Source organism: Erpetoichthys calabaricus, chromosome 7, assembly GCF_900747795.2.
Source record: "Erpetoichthys calabaricus chromosome 7, fErpCal1.3, whole genome shotgun sequence".
In the NCBI taxonomy this organism is placed as follows: Eukaryota; Metazoa; Chordata; class Cladistia; order Polypteriformes; family Polypteridae; genus Erpetoichthys; species Erpetoichthys calabaricus.
In genome coordinates this window covers 152,123,380-152,143,878 of record NC_041400.2, presented here as the reverse complement: position 1 = coordinate 152,143,878, position 20,499 = coordinate 152,123,380, and the positions used below count along the sequence as shown (strand labels likewise).

At 35.8% G+C, this 20,499-nt stretch overlaps 1 protein-coding gene across 1 annotated transcript in view; it reads left to right on the top strand.

Moving 5' to 3' along the window:
• The window catches only part of npffr2a (neuropeptide FF receptor 2a), a 180,477-nt gene that overhangs the window by 142,963 nt on the left and 17,015 nt on the right, over positions 1–20,499 (top strand). The window contains exons 2-3 of the mRNA XM_028805561.2: positions 6,962–7,104; positions 7,780–8,114. Of these exons, the coding sequence (XP_028661394.1) occupies positions 7,787–8,114 (328 nt within the window). The 5' untranslated portion in view covers positions 6,962–7,104; positions 7,780–7,786. The remainder of the gene's footprint in view (positions 1–6,961; positions 7,105–7,779; positions 8,115–20,499) is intronic.

The window sequence follows — 20,499 nt, the reverse complement described above, 5'->3', positions numbered from 1 at the left end:
TTATTTCATGCAAAACTCATTGTCCATACCTGCAATTGAATATTTGATTGCATTCATATTTTAAAAGCCATTGTTAATTTAAATACATCAGGTAGGATTTATATCTGATTACAGTAACATCTGAGTGTCTCGTCTGATTATAAGTTACATGGGCTACTTTATAAGAAATTAAAAACAATGGTTTGTTCTTTTTATTGAATAACAAAAAGCTTTTGATTCAGTTGACTATAACCGTCTGTTAGAATGATTGGCAGCCACTGGTCTTGATGAGAACACCAATAACTGGGTTTGCGGTTATCTTAGTGATATAAGTCAATATGTTGTCTTAAAAAATATTAAATCTAAGTTTATCTACACAAAAAAGATTTCTCTCAAGCCTCAAATCTGAGGTCAATTCTTTTTATGTTAAATATAATTATATTGCCAGCAAGTAGAACAGGTTAGAAAATGCACACACGACATAACATTTGGAGATGGTGCTAGGGCTGCTGCTAGTTTTAATATATATAAATGATCTGGATTGGATTATAAGTAACAAGCTGGTTATGTTTGCAGATGATACCAAGATAGGTGGACAGGCAGATAATGTAGAATCTGTTGAATCATCACAGAGAGAGTTGAAGCATACAGTCTTGGGCAGTTTGTGGCAGATGAAATTTAATGTCTGTTAATGTAAAGTATTACACTTACAAAAGTAAAAATGCTAGATTTGAATACACAACTGGAGGTCTGAAAATCGAAAGTACACCTTGTAAGAAGGATTTAGGAATCTTAGTGGACTCAATACTATCAACTGCCAGACAGTGTTTAGAAGCCATTAAACAAGGCTAATTGAATGTTCAATTATATAACACAGCGTGTAGAGCCAAAGAAGGGTATGCATTGAGCTTTATAACGCACTGGTAAGTCCTCATATGGAGTACTGTGTGCAGTTTTGGTCTCCTGGCTACAAAAAGGACATAGCAGCACTAGAAAAAAAATCAAGAGAAGAGCAACTAGGTTGATTCCAGGAAAAAAGGGGATGAATTATGAAGAAAGATTAAGAGTTGAGCCTTTTCAGTTTAAGAGTATACATGATTGAAGTGTTTAAAATTTTGAAGGAAATTAGTACAGTGAATAGAGACTGTTACTTTAAAATGAGTTGATCAAGAACACAGGGATGCATGTGGAAACCTATTAAGGGTAAATTTTGCATAAACATTAGCAATAAAAAGTGTCAATTCACCCTACTTTCTCCTGCATAAACATTAGAAAGTTTTTCATTGCACAGAGAACTGTAGGCACATGGAATAAGCTACCAAGTAGTGCTGTAGGACTTTAGGGACTTTCAAAACTTGACTTAATGTTATTTTGGAATAATTAAAAGTGAATAAGAGTGGCAAGCTTTGTTGGGTTAAATGGCCTCTTTTTCATCTAGATTTTTCTAATGTTCTAAAAAGTGTGTTCAAGGGCTGTACAAGCACTGTAGATATCAATGGACTGATTTCAGTAGGTCGGTTCTAGAACTTTCTCAGCAGTCTCACCTGGATTGGGAAAAGGATGAAAACAGGCCTGGGCAGGACTATAGTCCATCACAAGGACCACTCTTATTCACTCACACACACCCATGCACAACAATATTCACACACAGTGACAATTTGCAATAAGCACTAAAGTAACAATGTGCTTGGTGTGTGTGTGTGCGTGCCTTGTGGTCGGCTGGCGTCCTATCTGGGATTTGTTCCTGCCTTGTGCCCTGTGTTGGCTGGGATTGGCTCCAGCAGACTCCCGTGACCCTGTGTTAGGATATAGCGGGTTGGAAAAGGACTGACTGACTGACTAAAGTAACATAAAAAAAAAAAACCTTTTATAATTAATTCCTTCCTGGCTTGAGCATGTCTGGATGTTGTAATTTTATAAAATGGGAAATGCAAAGCTATTCAGTTTTGACAAATGTTAGGGACTAACAAAAGTGAAAGGCAAACTTTATTACAGCAAGTGACCACTCCGGATATGAGATGAATGTGACACTTTGATGGTAATTTATTGTTTTTTTCAAAGTCCAAACCAGGACACTTGTATAGCATGTATGCCCTTGCATGAAGCTCATCCTCATTTGTTTAATGCCTGCTTTATCTCATTATCATCAGACAGGGATCAAGGCACAGGGAAAAAAAAACACTTGAAGTGAAGACAAATAAATGGCTGTGTTGTCTGTTTTTGTTTGCTTCTTAGTCACACTCATGGTGCTGTTAAAATTCAACACAAGTTCTTAATCAAGCTTTTTCCATTGGAGTTTTGATAGCATTATTATTTGTATATTACATTTGGGGTTGGGGGTTATAGGGTATTGTGCCCCTTAAAGTTTCATATGTGCACTTCTAAATATAATGTGAGGATGCTTGTTTCGGCAGCGCAATGTTTGTTTTTAGGTGAGCAGCTGTTAAAACTGGGACATTTTAATATTCTTCAGTTATTTATTGGGATGTATAATCTGTCACTGTCACAGGGACGTTTGGTCACCCTAGTAAATTACACTGTCACTGAAATAATTGAGACAATGGAGCATTTTGATTGGTTTAGTGTTAGGTATATACTGAGCAAATGTGTATTTCTTTTGTGCACAGCAGCTTACACACCACAGGGTACTTAATTCATATCTAGATAACCCTTCATTTTCTATGCTTGCATTTTATACTTTTACGGCTAGGAAAATCATTTAACTTACCTGTTATGACTTAAAGCATCCGGTGGCGTGAGATGCTGATGCACCACTTCTCTTCTGTTTGCACTAAAAGCCGCTGGGAAGACTTGATAAAGTACAAATAGCTTGCTGATGTATAGGCTTCCAAATGCTTGGCCATCTCATCTTGCTGAGTAGCATTGCTGTCCACCACACACGCAAGCAGCAAGTGACAGCAACTTCCTACTCATGCACGCAGTCTGCTGGTGTTTCATTAACTTGTATTGTGGATCTGATTTCCATCAATAGAGGCTATCAGAGGTGAAAAGGAGTAAAATGTACAAAATTTACAAGTTGGTGTAACTGCTGTTAAGGTAAAATTAATCAATTAACTACAAATGAATTTGTAGTTGAAGCCATGCAGAACATTTCTTTTCCTGTTTTAAGATTGATGAGCTTGCAAATTCGCCAATGCGTTAATTAAACTGTCTTGACAAATTTCCTTAAAAAGTAAGTGTGCCACATTTCAACAAAATTAGTCAATGAGGGGCCGGGTTGTTTCATGCAGATAAACAGACAGAGAGACATAGGCTATCACAATAAGTGCTTCGCACATTATATACAAATGTACCTGTAAAATGATTTTTTATTGTGTCTGCTCCAACTATAAATCAGGCCATTTATGATTTACACTTGCAGTAAATAGTGTTCAGAAATAATTTATAAACTTAGAATTAGTTTTAAATATAAGGAAAGCTAATTGCACTACTTTTTATTTTGCACACCATGCTAATTATGTTCAGAGCTTAAACTGAGCAAGTAAGTTCTTTTAAGTAATTTGGTATTTGGATAGATGATAGACATTGTTCTAAATTGCATACTGAGGAATTAAGTCACTAAGAAATACATTTACATTTCCCTACTACAGGCCATACTTTGTAGAGGACAGTACAGTAAAACTTGTTCAGTCCAACTTTCGTTTAGTGTTAGATTATGATGATAGACTACTGAAACACCATCATACTCTTTGTAACAGTGCATTCCATTGTACTACTTGAGATGATTACAAAATCCATTACATACATACTTCAAATGTAAAGGTCTGATCTGAAGTGTATTTACAAAGACTTATTCAGTAATTGCCAATGTACATTACTTCTTTGCTGTCATTAAAGACTCAAGCCCCAAACACAAACCTAATTACAAAAAAGTTGGGACAGTATGGAAATTACTTTGACTTATATTTAAACAAAAATAATATAAGAGCAAAATATTTTATGTTTTGTCTTATTACCTGCATTGTTTTTTGAATATACATGTTTATTTTTGACATTGATGCCTGCAACACGTTCCATGAAAAGTTTGAACTGGGGTAGTTTGACTAACAACAATATGACAAGTTGAAACAACAAGGTGATGTGAAACAGATGATGCAATCGTGTTCTGGTATATGTGGAGCCCCCAAAAAAAGCCTATTTCTTCAAGAGCAAGGATGAGTCGAGACTCACAATTTGCCAACAGATGCATCAGCAAATAATCTAGCACTTTGAGAGCAACGTTTCCCAAATACAAATCAGCAGAATTTTTGACATTATCTCTTCTACAGTGCATGATATTTTAAACGATTCAAGGGAACCTGTCTATTCTCGGTTATGTAAAGGACAAGGGCAAAAACCATGAATGCATGTGATCTCCAATCCCTCAAGATGTCACTGTCTTAAAAAGCATTCATATGTAATGCATGTCATGACATGGGTTCAGGAATACTTTGGTAAACCCTGATCAGTCAACACCATTTGCTGCTGCATCCACAGATGCAAGATAAGGCTTTACTATACAAAGCAGAACCCATACATCAAAACTGTCCTGAAGCGCTACTGACTTCTCTGGGTTTGGTCTCATCTGAGAAGAATATCATTGTTTGTGGTCCACCGAATCAACATTTCAAATAGTTTTTTTAAAAGACAGTCAAAGAGGAAAAGGACCATCCAAGCTGTTACCGGCATCTGTCTTGGTATGGGGGTGTGTCAGTGGCACAGTGTCCATGGGATGAGTAACTTGCGCATCTGTGAATAAGTCATGTATAGAGAGATGTACAAATTTTGAAGCTGTCATTTAGATGCATACACTTTTAATTTTTGATTCTTTTGAGTAAGTATATAAATAAAAACAATGAATTAATAATTCCAGACTGGCATGCTAAGTAGCAAAATTCTGATATTCCAGGTAAAGACATTGATTCAAGCACTTACCAAGCACACTGAAAAAATGTAATGAATCATATCTGTACAAATTTTTACCAAAATTCTTTTGTTGCTTGCTTTTTTAAATTATAACTTATTAGTGAAACAGCATTACCTCCCCCTAAATCCAAGTTGAGTTTATTTTTGTATTGTTTTGTTAAGTTGATGAATTAGTGTGGAACAGGTGAGGGACAATCTATTGAAATATTATACAAATAATATCTCATGCAAAGGACAGAGTGTTGTCAAAATAAACACCAAACTTTTCATATTTAGAAACAGAAGTACCAACAATGCAAATATTTAAGTTCCAATATTTTGAAAGGAAGGCATTAAATCATAGAAGAATTTTACATTTCCTACTATTGAGATTCAAAAGATGATTTGCTGTCCAGATTTTAGTATAATAATATAATTTAATGTAACTTATATAATATATAATAACATATAATATAACTTGTCAGAGAGGAAAGCGGGCAGGAACTATAAAGCTGAATGTGGTCATCATATCAATCACAACAAACACCATAACAATGCATAATTGAACCATGAAGGAAAAGCTAAGTGGTAAAGAGTAAAGGCCTTGTAATGATCCCTGAGGCAAATCATGGATAACAAACAAATATTGAAAGCTCCATTTTTCAGTTGAATAAACTGAATTGATGAATGAGCAGTTAATACTTAAAACAAGACAGATGCTCTCAAAGTAGTGGATGAGAAATGGTGTCAAAGAGCTACTTTGAACTCAACAGCACAAAGCAAATCATTTGTGAATTTTGCCAAAACTGTCCCAGAAGTATTTTTTACAGAATACCTGATTGAAATTGTTCATAACTCTTTATTACTTCTCATATGGCAATCAAGTTGGTAAATAAAAACTGTGGTACAGTGTATGAGGTGTTCATGGTGGAACTGAGCAGATGCAAGATTTTGTTTTATAAATATTGCAGCCCAGACATATGTGTGCTTGTTTGCAGGAGAGACATGTTGCCACAGAGTGTTTAATGGGGGAATTGGCTGGATAATTATCTATGTGCATGAATGGCCAACCTTCATTAGCGTTCTGTGGATCGCTGAGGAAGCACCTCACAGGGCTATGTAAAAGTCCGAGTGGAAAGAAAATGGAGGGTAAAAATTGAGAAAAAGATGGAGAGAGCAGAATCGGGAGCTTGTGACAGTGCGATGGAAAAGGTAAAGCAGTTGGGGATGCCCTGCAATGGAGTGTAGGCATTGGTGTTCCAGGGGCAGATTAACCCTCCTGAGTTGTGGAAATTCTTACTTCACAGAATAGTGACAGTGATACAACACCAACAAAAACACACAAAAGTACATATTGAAGTGCTGTCCTAGTCAGGTCAAATATACAGTAGTTTGTCAAGGTTCTTTTCATTAATGAATTCACAGATAAGCAAAGCTTCATTATAAAGAGATTAAACATTAAACTAAATTACTTTAAAGGTAATTTTAAAAATTCAGCATTAAACAGCTCTTGCAAGAGAAAGGAAGTGAGATTAACCAAATATTGTATGGTGAGGTGAGAATCCAAATGAGAATTTGATTCATTTGAGTCACTAGAGCTAATATTACAGCCAGTGGTGTAATATTAAATTGTCCTGTGTTGTTAGGGGCCATGATGACTTTAGTATGACCTAAGAAGAATGCCCTGGGAGCTAACCAGTAGTCCCCAATAATTATGCAGTCAAGAATACTGTACATAGGGCAAAGATTTCTTAAGCATTTTATATACAGGAAGATAAATTACACCAAAAACAAGTTATAGTGCAGAAAATGAAAACATATCATCTCATCAGTTTTGTATGAAACTAAAGTCGATGAAGGATAGCAATCTTGAGGCATGCCTAAAACTAGAAGGCAACCTGGCAATGATCCAGGCACAGCCTAATGCAATCAGATCTAATAAAATCCATTCCTCATAAAGTCCATTCAAAGTTCAATGGACAGTTTACACTACAGCGACAACTTGAACTAGTCCAACTAAATAGGCAATGTGCACATAAATGGTGAAACAATTACAATTCTGTTTTTTCTGTTTCAGAAGAGAACAAGAAAAACAGCAACGCAAACAAAGCTGGAAAGAAGTGGCAGCCTGGTATCAAAAGCATTCTCTCAACCAATGAGTCAGTACTGAGGAGTAAGCCTGCAGTCTTGGAGTTTCCAGACTAATCCTTCGGCCAACAGGTGAGAAGATTCATAGTAATGTCACTGTGCACAAACATAACAAGGTGCAAAACATATTCATTTTAACATATTAACACAGTGACTGTATTGTACGAACAGCTAACATACGTATTCCAGTACTGAAGTGCAAAGCTTATTAGTATGCAGTAACATACTGTAGCTGAATTGTATTAGTGTAAAAAACAATAAGGGTTAAGAATTACAAAAGGACACAATATGAGACTAAATTTCACACATACTACAATATGTTGAGAAGAATGTTCTTATCAATCAGTAAATCAATGTTTATTTTATTCAGCACCATTCATAGAATACACCCTGATTAGACCTATTTCAAAGCATATCAGGATACATTTGAAAACAAATTGCAGATTCAAGACCTTTCTATTGTAATTGTAATTCTGGACTAAAAGGTACATTAGTGAAGAAGAACAAAATAGTACAGAGTGAGAGATGTACCATCTAAGATAAGAGTGTTGTAGTTTCTTATTTTGCATATACACGTATGTAATCAGGTACAGTTCGACTTCTTTGACGCAATATGTGGAAATTATGTGTAAATCAGTAACTATCTACATTAAAAACATTTATTTTTGCCACAAAATACAAATTATGTCATAGTTGTTTCTATTTTTTGAACATATCTGTAAAGTCTTTTATTTTTGTATTTGTCAGGTACAGAATGGATGCCAATCTGGATTCCAACTCAACATCTATCAACAAACCTAACTGGTTTCAGAACCAATCACAGGAAAATCCTTACCACCAGTACAACATAAGTTATGTCGGATTTTATCTACATCAGCCTCCGGTGGCAGCTGTTTTTATTATCTCTTACCTTCTCATATTCCTGATGTGCATGGTTGGAAATGGAGTAGTGTGTTTTATTGTACTAAGAAGCAAATACATGCGCACAGTTACAAATCTTTTTATCCTGAACCTTGCTGTCAGTGACCTTCTTGTTGGCATATTTTGCATGCCAACCACGCTACTGGATAATATAATAACAGGTAAGATGATCTAATTGTATTTTAATCATGTTTAACATTTTTTTAATAAAAATAATATTCTCATCTGATAACAGTGTTCATCATCTTGACAAAGGAAACAAAATGTTGGTTTAAACATTATTTTTGAACAAGAATCTAAGGCAAACATTTGAATAAATATTAGTGTTTAAGATACAGATGCCATGTGTGTAAGGGATCTGTCTTTAAAGACAGAATTGTTTAAGTTTGCATTTTTGTTCTTTAACTACTTATTTAGACTCCACCAATTCCAGAAAGTCTACAACTGCAAAACTTGGAACTGCAATTCAGCATTATGTGGCCAATTAGGAATTTACATATTCTATGTATAAAAAACAATGAAATTGTTGTTGTTGACCACTTTGTATGATATGAGTAATGGTACTGGGAGAAACTTGTACAAAAATGTTTGAAAGTAAGAGCAGATAAATCAGGTAGCAACCCAACTATGGTGACATGATATGTATGTGATCACTTAAAAATTATGGATTTTTTAAATTTTTGATTTAATTTTTCTCTTTGTTTCTCTGCTTTCACCTCTACCATGTGTATCAATTTTAAACCAAGCCCTAGTTATGATTTACAAAAAAGTTGAAAACATTTTATTTTCAGATAATCAAACATTTAGTTATGCTAGCCACATCACTCATCAGTCAGCAAATCTTCACCTTACAAAACATCATAGAACAGTGCATCAAGTATTGGCACCCACTGGCCATCAACTTTGTCAATTTCAAGCATCCTCTTGATTTAGAAGCAGGCGTTCCTACCTCTAACACATGCAAATAATAAATGGGCTTCAATTTCTTTTTCTTTGGTTATATTCTTGAATAAAGGCACACTTGTTTTGTTATAAGTTTTGTGAAAGTATTTGATATTTGAACTTTAGCCTTCACACATTATAATAATAATAATACATTTTATTTATTCCTAGGCACCTTTCTAAACACTCAAGGACACCGAACAATAGACACACATTATAAACAAATACAAAATTTAAAATCAGACAGAGGAATTGTAGTCAAAGAGAAAAAGCAGTCTTAAACAGATGAGCTTTAAGTTTGGATTTGAAAAGTGAGAATGATTCAATCTTTCTAAGCTCAGATGGTAGTGAGTTCCAGAGCTAGGGAGCAGAGCATTCAATTAGTGGTAAGACGAACGAAGGGGACAGTCAAGTGCATGGAGGAAGAGGATCTAAGGGTGCGGGAGGGAATGGCAACATGGAGGAGGTCAGGCAGATACTGTATGGAGGGGCAAGGTTGAGGATAGCCTTAAAAGTTAACAGAAGAATTTTGAATTGAATGCGGAACTTAACTGGAAGCGGGCGGCACGGTGCCACAATGGTAGCGCTGCTGCCTTGCAGTTAGGAGACCTGGGTTCGCATGTTCTCCCCGTGTCTGCGTGGGTTTCCTCCGGGTGCTCCGGTTTCCTCCCACAGTCCAAAGACATGCAGGTTAGGTGCATTGGCGATCCTAAATTGTCCCTAGTGTGTTCTTAGTGTGTGTGTGTGTGTGTGTCCTGCGGTGGGCTGGCGCCCTGCCCAGGATTTGTTCCTGCCTTGCGCCCTGTGTTGGCTGGGATTGGCTCCCATGACCCTGTGTATAGCGGGTTGGAAAATGACTGGCTGACTGACTTAACTGGAAGCCAGTGAAGCTGCTGCAAGACAGGAGTGATATATTATACATTTCACGTCAACATTTTATTAATTTTTACTATAACATGGAAAAAGTTTCTGTTTTAGTTATGTGTTCAACATTTCTTGCCATGCATTTCCTGTCATCATACATTTACCCAGATCGTTGTAGACACGGAACACAAATGAAATGTATGTATTCCAAATAACGATATATTATTTACCCTATACAACTCCAGGCACCTCACACCCAGATAAACAAACTTGAGCTCGGAGAACTTCAGCTGTGTTGGTGGGTGATAGGATATGAGGCTGCTTGCTGCTTGTGCTGATTGACACATTTGCAAAACAAAAATGCTGATGGAGAGGTGCTCATGGACAACTGTTTTAAGCGAAGAGACTTACTAGCTAGGAATAAGCAGACCAAATTGTTGTCTTTAGAGCTGAGCTACACCTGTGCAAGTCACCAAAGCAGGTGTCCGCTTACCATGCTGCTACATTTGAAAATGGCAATCACCCACACTAAGTGCTCATTATACTATACCTTTGTCCTACCAAATAATATAAATCAATACCACCATAAAGTAAAATTACTAAATCACAGTAAAACCAGTAGTAGCAAACATAGTAAATACAATAAATCTTCCCTATCCGTTCCTATCATTTCACTTACCCACATCTTTAAAAGTGTAACCCGTTTTCTAGAACAAGTGTAAACCTGTGTTCTATTTCTGGCCTATTAATAATAACAATAATAATAGGAATAATACATTTTATTTATATAGCTCCATTTGCAGTAGAAAAAAATGTCTTTGCATTGTTCAGCATGCACACACACACAGACACAAAAAGAAGCTATTATTTACTTACTAGACAAAGAGCCCGTTTCGACAACGTAAGATGAAATGGGCACGAGTTTGTGTCAGCAGTGTATGAAGAACAAATGAAAAAAAACGAAGAAATTGTTTTGTAATGATTGTAGTCCGCTTTACTCATTACTGTACAGGCTTGTACTGTTAGTTGATGAATTTTCCGGGCCTATAGTATAATTATTGAATGATGAATGTTCCAGTACAATATGGAATAGTAATAAGTATAAGCACCACAAACCTGATACAGGTGTATTGAATGAATGCGTAATTGAATCAGAATGCGTAATTAGGCCTCGAGCTGTAGTCAAAATCGCCTTTCAGGCCTCTAGAGCTTTAATTGAAGTCACCTTTTTCTTTGAATTTTTGCGGCCGTAAATCTGCTGCCTGCCGCGATGTTGGGGTTGGATGTCGGTCTCATAAGGTTTTTCGGGCAGCTGCGCAGAAAGCAACTGCGCATTCGGCTTCGGACGGACGTGAGTGAGTGAGTGAGTGAGGAGGCAGGCAAATTATGTATTAAGATATCCTCTGTATTTTAGTTTAAAGGCTGCATGGTAGGTTCTTGAAAAACTAAAAAAAGAATTTTCTTTATTAAAGTACATATTGTTCATTCAAATAATGAAACTTTTTTGAGCACTGCAGGTGTACTGTATCTACTATTGTTCAGATACTTGTCAGGATAAGTGCTTACTTGATGAACTACAAATACTTAATGAAACAGATGTTAACATTGTGAGGGGCTGATTGCTAAGAGCTGCCAAATATTATGTTCACAACCATTAACTTAAAACTCCTGCTGCAGAAAATTCACTTAAAAGCCCATGGGACACATGGATTATTCTAAATTTAATCTCAAAGGAAATGTATTTTTAATTGGACACTCTTACATTTTAGAAAATTATCAGCCAATAACTTCCTTTAAATCTTGCATAAAGTGTCAGTTTATATCATGAGATGGTTCCAAGAAATGTGTCAGCATTTAGGTCAGTGATACCAACATCATGGGCCTTTTCTGTTATTTGATCACTATGAAAATACTGTATAAATTTGTTATTGGATTCACCCAATAGTAAAAGTGCAAAAGGTTTTTGATGAACTTTTACCAATAATTATCATGAAAGTACATTAATCACTATCGGTCAAGTTTGCAAGTTATCATTTAAATATTATGTTTCTGAAAGACTGCCAGATTTCGCTTTATGGTACCTAACACTTTTAGAAAAATTTTAAGAATGTGAAAAAAATGTAATTGTTTCATTAATACTGCTGTTTTTTATTTCTTTCACATCATATTTTCCTACACATTATGTTCATTCCTTTACACGGAATTATATTAAACTGCACAGTTAACAGAATAAATTAAAACATATTTATAAAAATCTCGCTCTTCGTAAATCTTCAGTACCTTTCCTTGGTATTCCTGTGTGTATGTACCTCTTTTGCCTGGCGCTCCCTCTCTCCAGTACATTCCCATAAAGCCTGCTGCTCAGACTGTGTCATTTTGAGGTGCCTTGCTTGCCTCCTGTTCACTTTTATACTTCCTGTCTTTGATTGTGACTCTCAGCGTGCCTCCTACACCTTTACTCCTCCTAATGTGTCTTACACTCATGCTTCCTCTTTCGATTGAGTCATGAAAGCCAAACTGACCAAGCACATTGCTCTGAGGGACTAGAAACACACACACATGCACACACACAGACATTAGTGTTTTATTATATAGTAGATAAATAAAAGACAGGCTTGAGCTAACTAGGTAAATAAGGCATCCAGACTTCTTTGAGTCACTTTTAATATTGTAAATGTATTCTTCAAAAATAGATGGAAATTATTAGTCATCATTAATTTTACAAATTAAAGACAAAACGAGCCAGTCAATGACAAAAAATATTAATTGTACTCTTTTAAATAATTTCATGTTCAGAAAAATGAAGAGTTTAATTTCTAAAATTAACCCTAAAGGAAACTAATTAAACCAATGAAAAAATATGCTTGACAATTCAAAATGTCAAGCTATACACTCACGTCATGATCATCTCATCACATTAGGAAAATATGATAATTGCCTACTATGTCGATAATGAATCATTTCATTATTCTAATATTTTGTCATTAGCTCTTGGAATATGGAGCTGCAGATGGGTGTTCCCACCTCATTAATGAGCTCTAAGAGGGCTTTGATGGGAGGATGTAAAAAATCTGTAAAGCATTTTTAACCTTTCATCTGGATATAAAATGGACCTTATTTCTATAATATTGTGTTTGTTTTTTTATTACTTTATGAAAAGATAAACCTGACCCTTTCACACTGACGAAGCTATATTGAGCTTTGGAAACATAAAACTGTCAAAAATTATAGTCTTTGAAGATAACTTAACACAAAAGGCCATATATGGTCTTCTTGCTGTTGGCCACATTCAGACACTGATAATAGCTCATTTAACACTAGAAGTACCAAAGCCTACGAAAAAACTCATAATCCCGGCCCACCTTAAATCTGTTCACACCTCTCCATCAGCGTCTTTTGTGTTGTAAATGTGTTGATAAGCACAAGCAGCAAGAAGCCTGCTATCCCATCCTCCCACCACTGCAGGAAGGGCAAAAAGCTCTCCCAGCTCAAGCCTTGTTTATCTGGGAGTGAGGTCCTTGAGTTGCATAGGGTAAATAATATATTGTTATTTGGAACACATGCATTTCATGAGTGTTCAGTGTCTACAAAGATCTATGTAAGTGTAGGATGACAGGAAATGCAAGAAATGTATAGTCTTGAATAAAAGCGCACTTGTTCGGTTATTTTTGTACCTTTTGTGAAAGTGCTTATTTGATATTTGGACCTCAGTCTTCACACATTATACACTTCATATCAAAATGTTGTCGTTAGTACTAAAACATGAAAAAATGGTTGTCTTATTTTTTTGATTTTATTGATTTTATTAAAATCACATAGCATTCCATAAAAATAACTCCTCAAGTTTTACAAAAAAAGGTTTGAAACAAATCAGCCCCACCCCTGAGAAAGACAGCTATGCCAGCAGAGTAAAACTTAAAGCTAGTAAAAATAAGTAAATAGATAAATTAATAAATAAATAAAGATAAATGGAGTAAAAGAGGGGAGAAAACCTGCTTCCTCACTTTAAATGCTTATTGTAAAATGTTATTGATTAGATCCTGCCAGGTTTTGAAAAGGTTTTGTACAGATCCTCTAAGTGCGAATTTGATTTTTTCCAGTTTCAAATAGTATATAATATCAGTTACCCACTGACTTAGAATAGGAGAGTTAGGATTCTTCCAGTTGACCAAGAAAAGTCTAGGTGCCTATAGTGTAGTAAAGGCAATTACAATTTGTTTGTCCTTCTCCACTTTAAGCCCATCTGGGAGTACCCCAAACACAGCTGTTAGTGGATTAGGAGGGATTGTGACACCAAGGCTGTCTGAAAGGCATTTAAAGATTTTGGTCTAGAATTATGTTAATTTGGTTATGGCCCAAAACATATGGCCCAGTGAGGCCGGAACTTGATTGCAGCATTCACAGGTTGGATCTTGCCCTGTAAACATTTTGGACAATTTTAAACAAGAGAGATGCGCTCAATATATAATTTTGAGCTGAATAATTCTACAGTATGCTTTGCTCATATGGAGCTCAAGTGAATTCTGTGCATTGCTACTTTCCATTCCATTTCTGAGATGTTGAGTGAGAGATCCTTTTCCCACTGTACTCTTGGATCTTTGAAAGGGAGGGACTATAAAATGGTTTTATATTTTTACGGAAATGCTGTCTGAGTCCTCGAGACTGATCAATATTTTTTCTGGCATAGAGGTAGGTAGAAGGTGAAGAAAATTGGGCAGGTTTTGTTTAACAAAGTTTCTAATTTGAAGGTAGTGAAAGAAATGTGTTGCTGGAAAGTTAAATTTGGAGTGTAATTGTTTGTAGGATGCAAAGATGTTGTCTATGTGCAGATCTCTAAGTGATTTCATCCAGAATGATTTCCAGACATTAAAAACTGCATACTTTTCAGAGGGTGGAAAAAGGTGGTTCTTGTGCAGAGGTGCCACAGATAAAAGCTTCACTATCTTAAAATACTTCCTACATTGATTCCATATTCTGAGTGAGTGAAGCACATTGTTAATATATTGCTGATAACTTGTATTTATTAGGGTGCAAAGCCAAGAATATAAAGAAGTACTGCAGGATTTTATTTCTATTGCGGACCAAGCCTGTGTATGTTCATCTATTTGTGTCCATGTCCATGTTTTTATAGCGTGTATATTTGCTGCCCAGTAATAAAATTGAAAGTTAGGTAGAACCATGCCGACTTCCGCCTTAAGTCTTTGTAGGGTCGCCCTTTGGATATGTGGATGTTTTGAATTCCAAATAAATGAGGTTATGGTTGAATCTAATTTCTTAAAAAAAGATCTATTGATGTATATTGGAATGTTTTGAAATAAAATGAGAAGCTTAGGAAGGATATTCATCTTAGCAACTAGGGGGCTGTGCCACCTAATCGCTTCGCTCGCCTACCTCACAACCCCCACCCCCGGAGGCACGCTTCACACTAGCCACTCTGTGTGTCTGCCGTTTGCATTGTGAAAAGGGTAGGGCTGAGCACACGCTAAAGACGGATTAGCTGCTGGCTTGCTGCTAGCTGCTACTGGGCTGCGTGACCTGCATGTCGCGCTGCGCATTGATCATTTAGAAGCCTGTACAGCAGCTGCTGCTACCGAGCTGCATGATATGTATGTCACGCTCCGCGTCGATCATTTAGAAGCCTGTACAGTAGCTGCTGCTGCCTTGCTGCATGATCTGCATGTTGCGCTGCGCGACGATCATTTAAAAGCCTGTACAGCAGCAGTCCTTTTGTCTCACTTACTTGTTTCGTGGGAAGTTAAAGTGTTTCTGAGAAAATGTTTGTAAGTAGGGCGTGACGTACAAGAAGTCTCGCGGGACTTCAAAGTGTCTCTCTGAGATGATCACATCTTTACCCAAAATTGTTTTATATAATAGATAGATGTTAATTCTTTCAGCTAAGGTGAGATGAAGGGTTGACCATCTATGCAAGTCTTGCTTAATTTTTTCCATACAGACGGCAAAGTTTTTTTGATAAGGAGCTTTATGTTTACTTGTGATATTTACCCCTAGGTATTTAAACTAATCTGCAAAGATAAAAGGGAAGGCGTCCAATATAATATTGTATGCTTGAGAATTCACTGGGAAGAGCACACTTTTATTCAAACTGATTCTGAGACCAGAAATTTTTTGAAATTCTATTAGTGCTGTTAAGACTGCAGGCACAGTATTTTGTGGATCTGATATATATAGTACCATATCATACAAACTGAAGCTTCTGGATTGGTATACATTAGTTTGATCCATGTACAAATGTTCGGGCCAAACCCACATTTCTCCAATTTAGTGAAAAGGTAGTTCCATTTGACTATATCAAATGCTTTTTCTGCATCCAACGATAAAAATATCTATGGGGTGTTTGACTTTGTGGGTGAATATATTACATTAAACAGGCGTCAAAGATTGGAAGCTAACTGTCTGCCTTTAATAAATCCAGTTTAATGTTGTGATATTACCAAAGGCAGCACTTTCTCCATCCTTCTAGCTAGGACTTTGGAGATTATCATAATATCATTACTGTATTTAGAAGTGAAATTGGTCTGTATGATTTCACACTCTGAAGCGAGTTTATAGCATCTAGTGATTTTGATAGTGCCAGAGGTTTATCCAATTCTTCTGCACTAAGAGTATATATTTGTGGTATCTGTAATGCATCCAGAAATGCATTAGATTGTGTCTTGTCTTCCTTAAACTGAGTAGAATATAAGGATTTATAGTAGTCTCTAAATGTGTGCATTATATTAAGTTTATCATTTAGGTATGTGTTCAACATTTCTTACATTTTTTGTCATCCTTCACTTACATAGATCTTCATCTTGATGGCAGCATTAATGCAGAAAAGTACATTGAGATTTAAGATAAGCACACGCTGCCCTCAACACGATATCTTTTCTAGGAAGATACATGCATTTTTCAACAAGAATTGCAAAACTACATCATTCACACATTACATAGGAATGGCTGCAGAAGAAGAGGTTATGGTTACTGGCCTGGGCTGCATGCAGTCCTAATCTACCCCCAATAGAAGATGTGTGGAGAAATTTGAAATGAAAAATGCGACAATGACCCTCAACTGTTAGATAGATAGATAGATAGATAGATAGATAGATAGATAGATAGATAGATAGATAGATAGATAGATAGATAGATAGATAGATAGATACTTTATTAATCCCCAAGGGAGAGTGCAAGGCAGGTATAATAGACAATAATCTTGTATAGTGTTAACGTTTGAACCCCCCTGAGTGGAATTGAAGAGTTGAAGAACTTAAGACGTGTATGCAGGAAGAATGGGACAAAATGACAATATAACCTGAAACACTTCATTGTTTGGTATCCTCAGTGCCAAAACGTCTTTAGAGTGTTTCAAGGAGGAATGACAACATTACAAACTGGTGAATGCTTTACTGTCCCAACTTTTTTTGGAATGTGTTGTAGGCCTGAAATGCAGGAATGAATGTATAATAACAAATGAAATGAAGCAGGCCAGACAAAATATGAAATATCATGGGTTCATATTGCCTAAAATGAAATAAAAATCAAAGTAAATTTAAGAATCACTGTGTTATTTTATTTGCATTTTTCAGACCGTCTCAACTTTTTCTGGTTTGGGGTTGTACTATGAATGTTAAAATAATAGATGACTTTAGTTTCACAGTTGTCCAAAGCAGAAAGAGTTTTAGCCTTTAAAATGTGTAACATAAACTGGAATATTGCATTTTATAAAATATTTGAGAGCAGGATTTGACTTTTTTCATCTTAATATTCATCTCCGGAATAGCAATGGTCTCTTTATTTCATGTTGTTTAGATTTGACAATAGAGGTTAAATGTTAATAAACATTTTACCAAAGTATTAAGTCATACTGTGGAGATTAATTTCTATAAAGTGCATTAAGATGTGCTTGTGATACAATAAGAGCCATATTGATGTAATAAATCACACAGGTATTAGCCTGAGAAGAGATGAGCACAACAAAGGTTATTCTAGCCATTAGATTTATATATAATGCTGAAATCCATTAACATATACAGTACAATACTTGTATTGTATAGTCTATGGAGTATTTTTAAGATTTCAATTATGAGTTATCCCACTTAACTGACAGTAGGCATCTGTTGGTTTTGGGAAACAGAGAACTGTATTTCTCCATTTGGACACAACACACATATTAATTAAAAGACCCCAGGAGGAATCACTGAGAAACTAAAGAAACATAAAAAAATGCTATGCAGTTTTATTTAATGGAGTGTTCACAGCTTTTTCTCTATAAATCTATTGTTGAATAACTCTTAAAAACAGTATTATGTACAATTTTTTGCTCTTTGGCATTTGCTTACTTTCTTTTCCTTTTCTGTGCCCACCACTTTTCAAATCCTAAACCAAGCCCCATTACAGTTTGTAATATTAACGTTCGGATGACCAATGTGAAACCTTGTAAAAATACTGTTCATTTAAGCTCTTTTCAGCATTAAGCACTAATCAAACATAACATATATATTGTATCTAACATTAAAACATGTAATCATAAAATAAATACATAAATCATGAAGTAAATACAGTATACTCTGATTCACAAAATTAATGTAGAATCATCACAAAGGAATGTTAGAAATTCAATGACCTGAAACCTGACCTTTTAACAAAATACTACTTGAGTAAGTACAACCTGAATTTGAATGCCTTCCTAAAAGCAATATGTAGGTATGGAATATGAGATACAGATATGTCAAAGTAAAATTAAACATTCAAAACAACTGTAGAGTTCGAATTAACTGCTAAAGACTGACTTAACTGAAATAAGCATCTCTTAAATGGGCATACATTAAAACTTGTGTTAAAACTCCACAAATGCCATCCTCAATTGTTCATCACCATCAACGACTTTATAATTATACTCTAAACAGGTCTTTTTCAACTGGTGCACAATGAGTGCTACCCAGGTGTGCCATACCTGTATTAGTGGGCAAAGGGACAAAGCACCTGGGAAAATGAGTCCGAAGTGCTAAGTGCTGTGTCTGAAAATGCCAACCTCCAAGCTGCTTTTTTTTTTTTTTTTTTTTTTTTATTGGTGCCTCTGATAGTCCTGCCCCTTCGGACAATTTAAGCATGTCTAAGAGGTTTAATGATTTTGTAGTTGGCAGAATAGTGGCTTGCCTTGGAATTGTTTTGGGTTACAAAAAGTATGTCATCACAGAAAAACAGTTGGAAAACACTGTTGCAACTGCACCTTTGCTCTTATGACATTGGTAAGATTTTCTTACAGAAACATGACATGAAAAAACATAAGAGAGAGCATAACTTTTGCTACTTTTCTTTAGTTTTGATCCAGGACTGCCATAAACCCTGCTTCCTCCCACACCCTTGGACCTATGTCAGTATGTATAAGTCAATGAATTGAATACTAGTTTCTCATACTGACATGTGGCAAGGCGTTGCGAAACGTATAATATGAAAGTTTAAAATTCTGTTTCTCAGAAATTTTAAAGGTAATATATAAATACAGTACTGGATGTGTATATAATTCTTAAGGTTCAACTTTTTGTATTATTGTTTTGTAATGTAAAACAAAAAAATCAGAACAATGTCACCCTGATCAAAGCACTGCCTGACACAATTGCCTCGTTGCTGGCCCTGGATGCAACAATATTTTTTAATTCATTAAACAGGCCACATTAATCTTTTTTTTCCAGTTGTAGTCCAAATATTTCACTGTAAAGCATTGTCATTGCATGTCTGGAGAAAAAACATAATGCTGCTCCTCTTTGTTGTAATATTGCATATTATTATTATTTCTCTTGGAACTCTGGATTTCATCAGAGGTTATGTTGCCCAAATATTAATAGTGAGGCTAGGAAAAATGGGCAGATAAATACAAAAATCACAAATCAAAAGAAATAAATATAATTTAGGTAAATGTGACAGTCCAGGTTTTTTTCAGCAGCCTGTCACAACTTAAACTTGGAACTGTCAATAACATGACCAGGATAAGCAGGGAAAATTAGGATGTAAACAAGCAAAAGGTAGATTAGATTATATTAGATTATTTATTTATAAAAGCACATTTAAAACAACAGAGGTTGCGCCAAAGTGCTGTACAAAAAAGAACATACAAATAAACACAATACAAACAATCAGGCAGAAACAGATTAATAAAACAACCAATTGTAACATCCACCACAATCCCATCATACACAATGAAAGACAGAAGAAAACAAGTAGGTCTTAAGATGACTTTTAAAAACCTCCATCGAGGACGAAAACCTGATGTGCAGCGGCAAGTCATTCCAAAGCCTAGGAGCAACAACTGAAAATGCTCGGTCTCCCCAAGACTTCAGCTGAGATTTTGGCACTACAAGCAGCAGTCGTCCAGATGGCCTCAGTGCTCTTGGTGGCACATTGGGGTGAAGGAGGTCACAGACATATTTTGGAGCGAGACCATGCAAGGCTTTAAAAACAAACAACAAGATTTCAAAATTAATGCAACACCTCACCGGCAGCCAGTGGAGAGTGGCTAAAATGGGGGAGATGTGATCTGTTTTTCTCGACCCAATCAAAAATCTAGCTGCCGCGTTCTGAACCAGCTGAAGGCGTGACAGAGCAGATTTTGGCAAACCTACATATAAGAAATTATAATAATCTAGTCGCGATGTAATAAAGGCATGAATGACTATTTCCAAGTCCTTCTGTGATAGAAAGGATTTTAGTTTAGAAATTTGCCTCAGTTGGTAAAAACTGGACTTT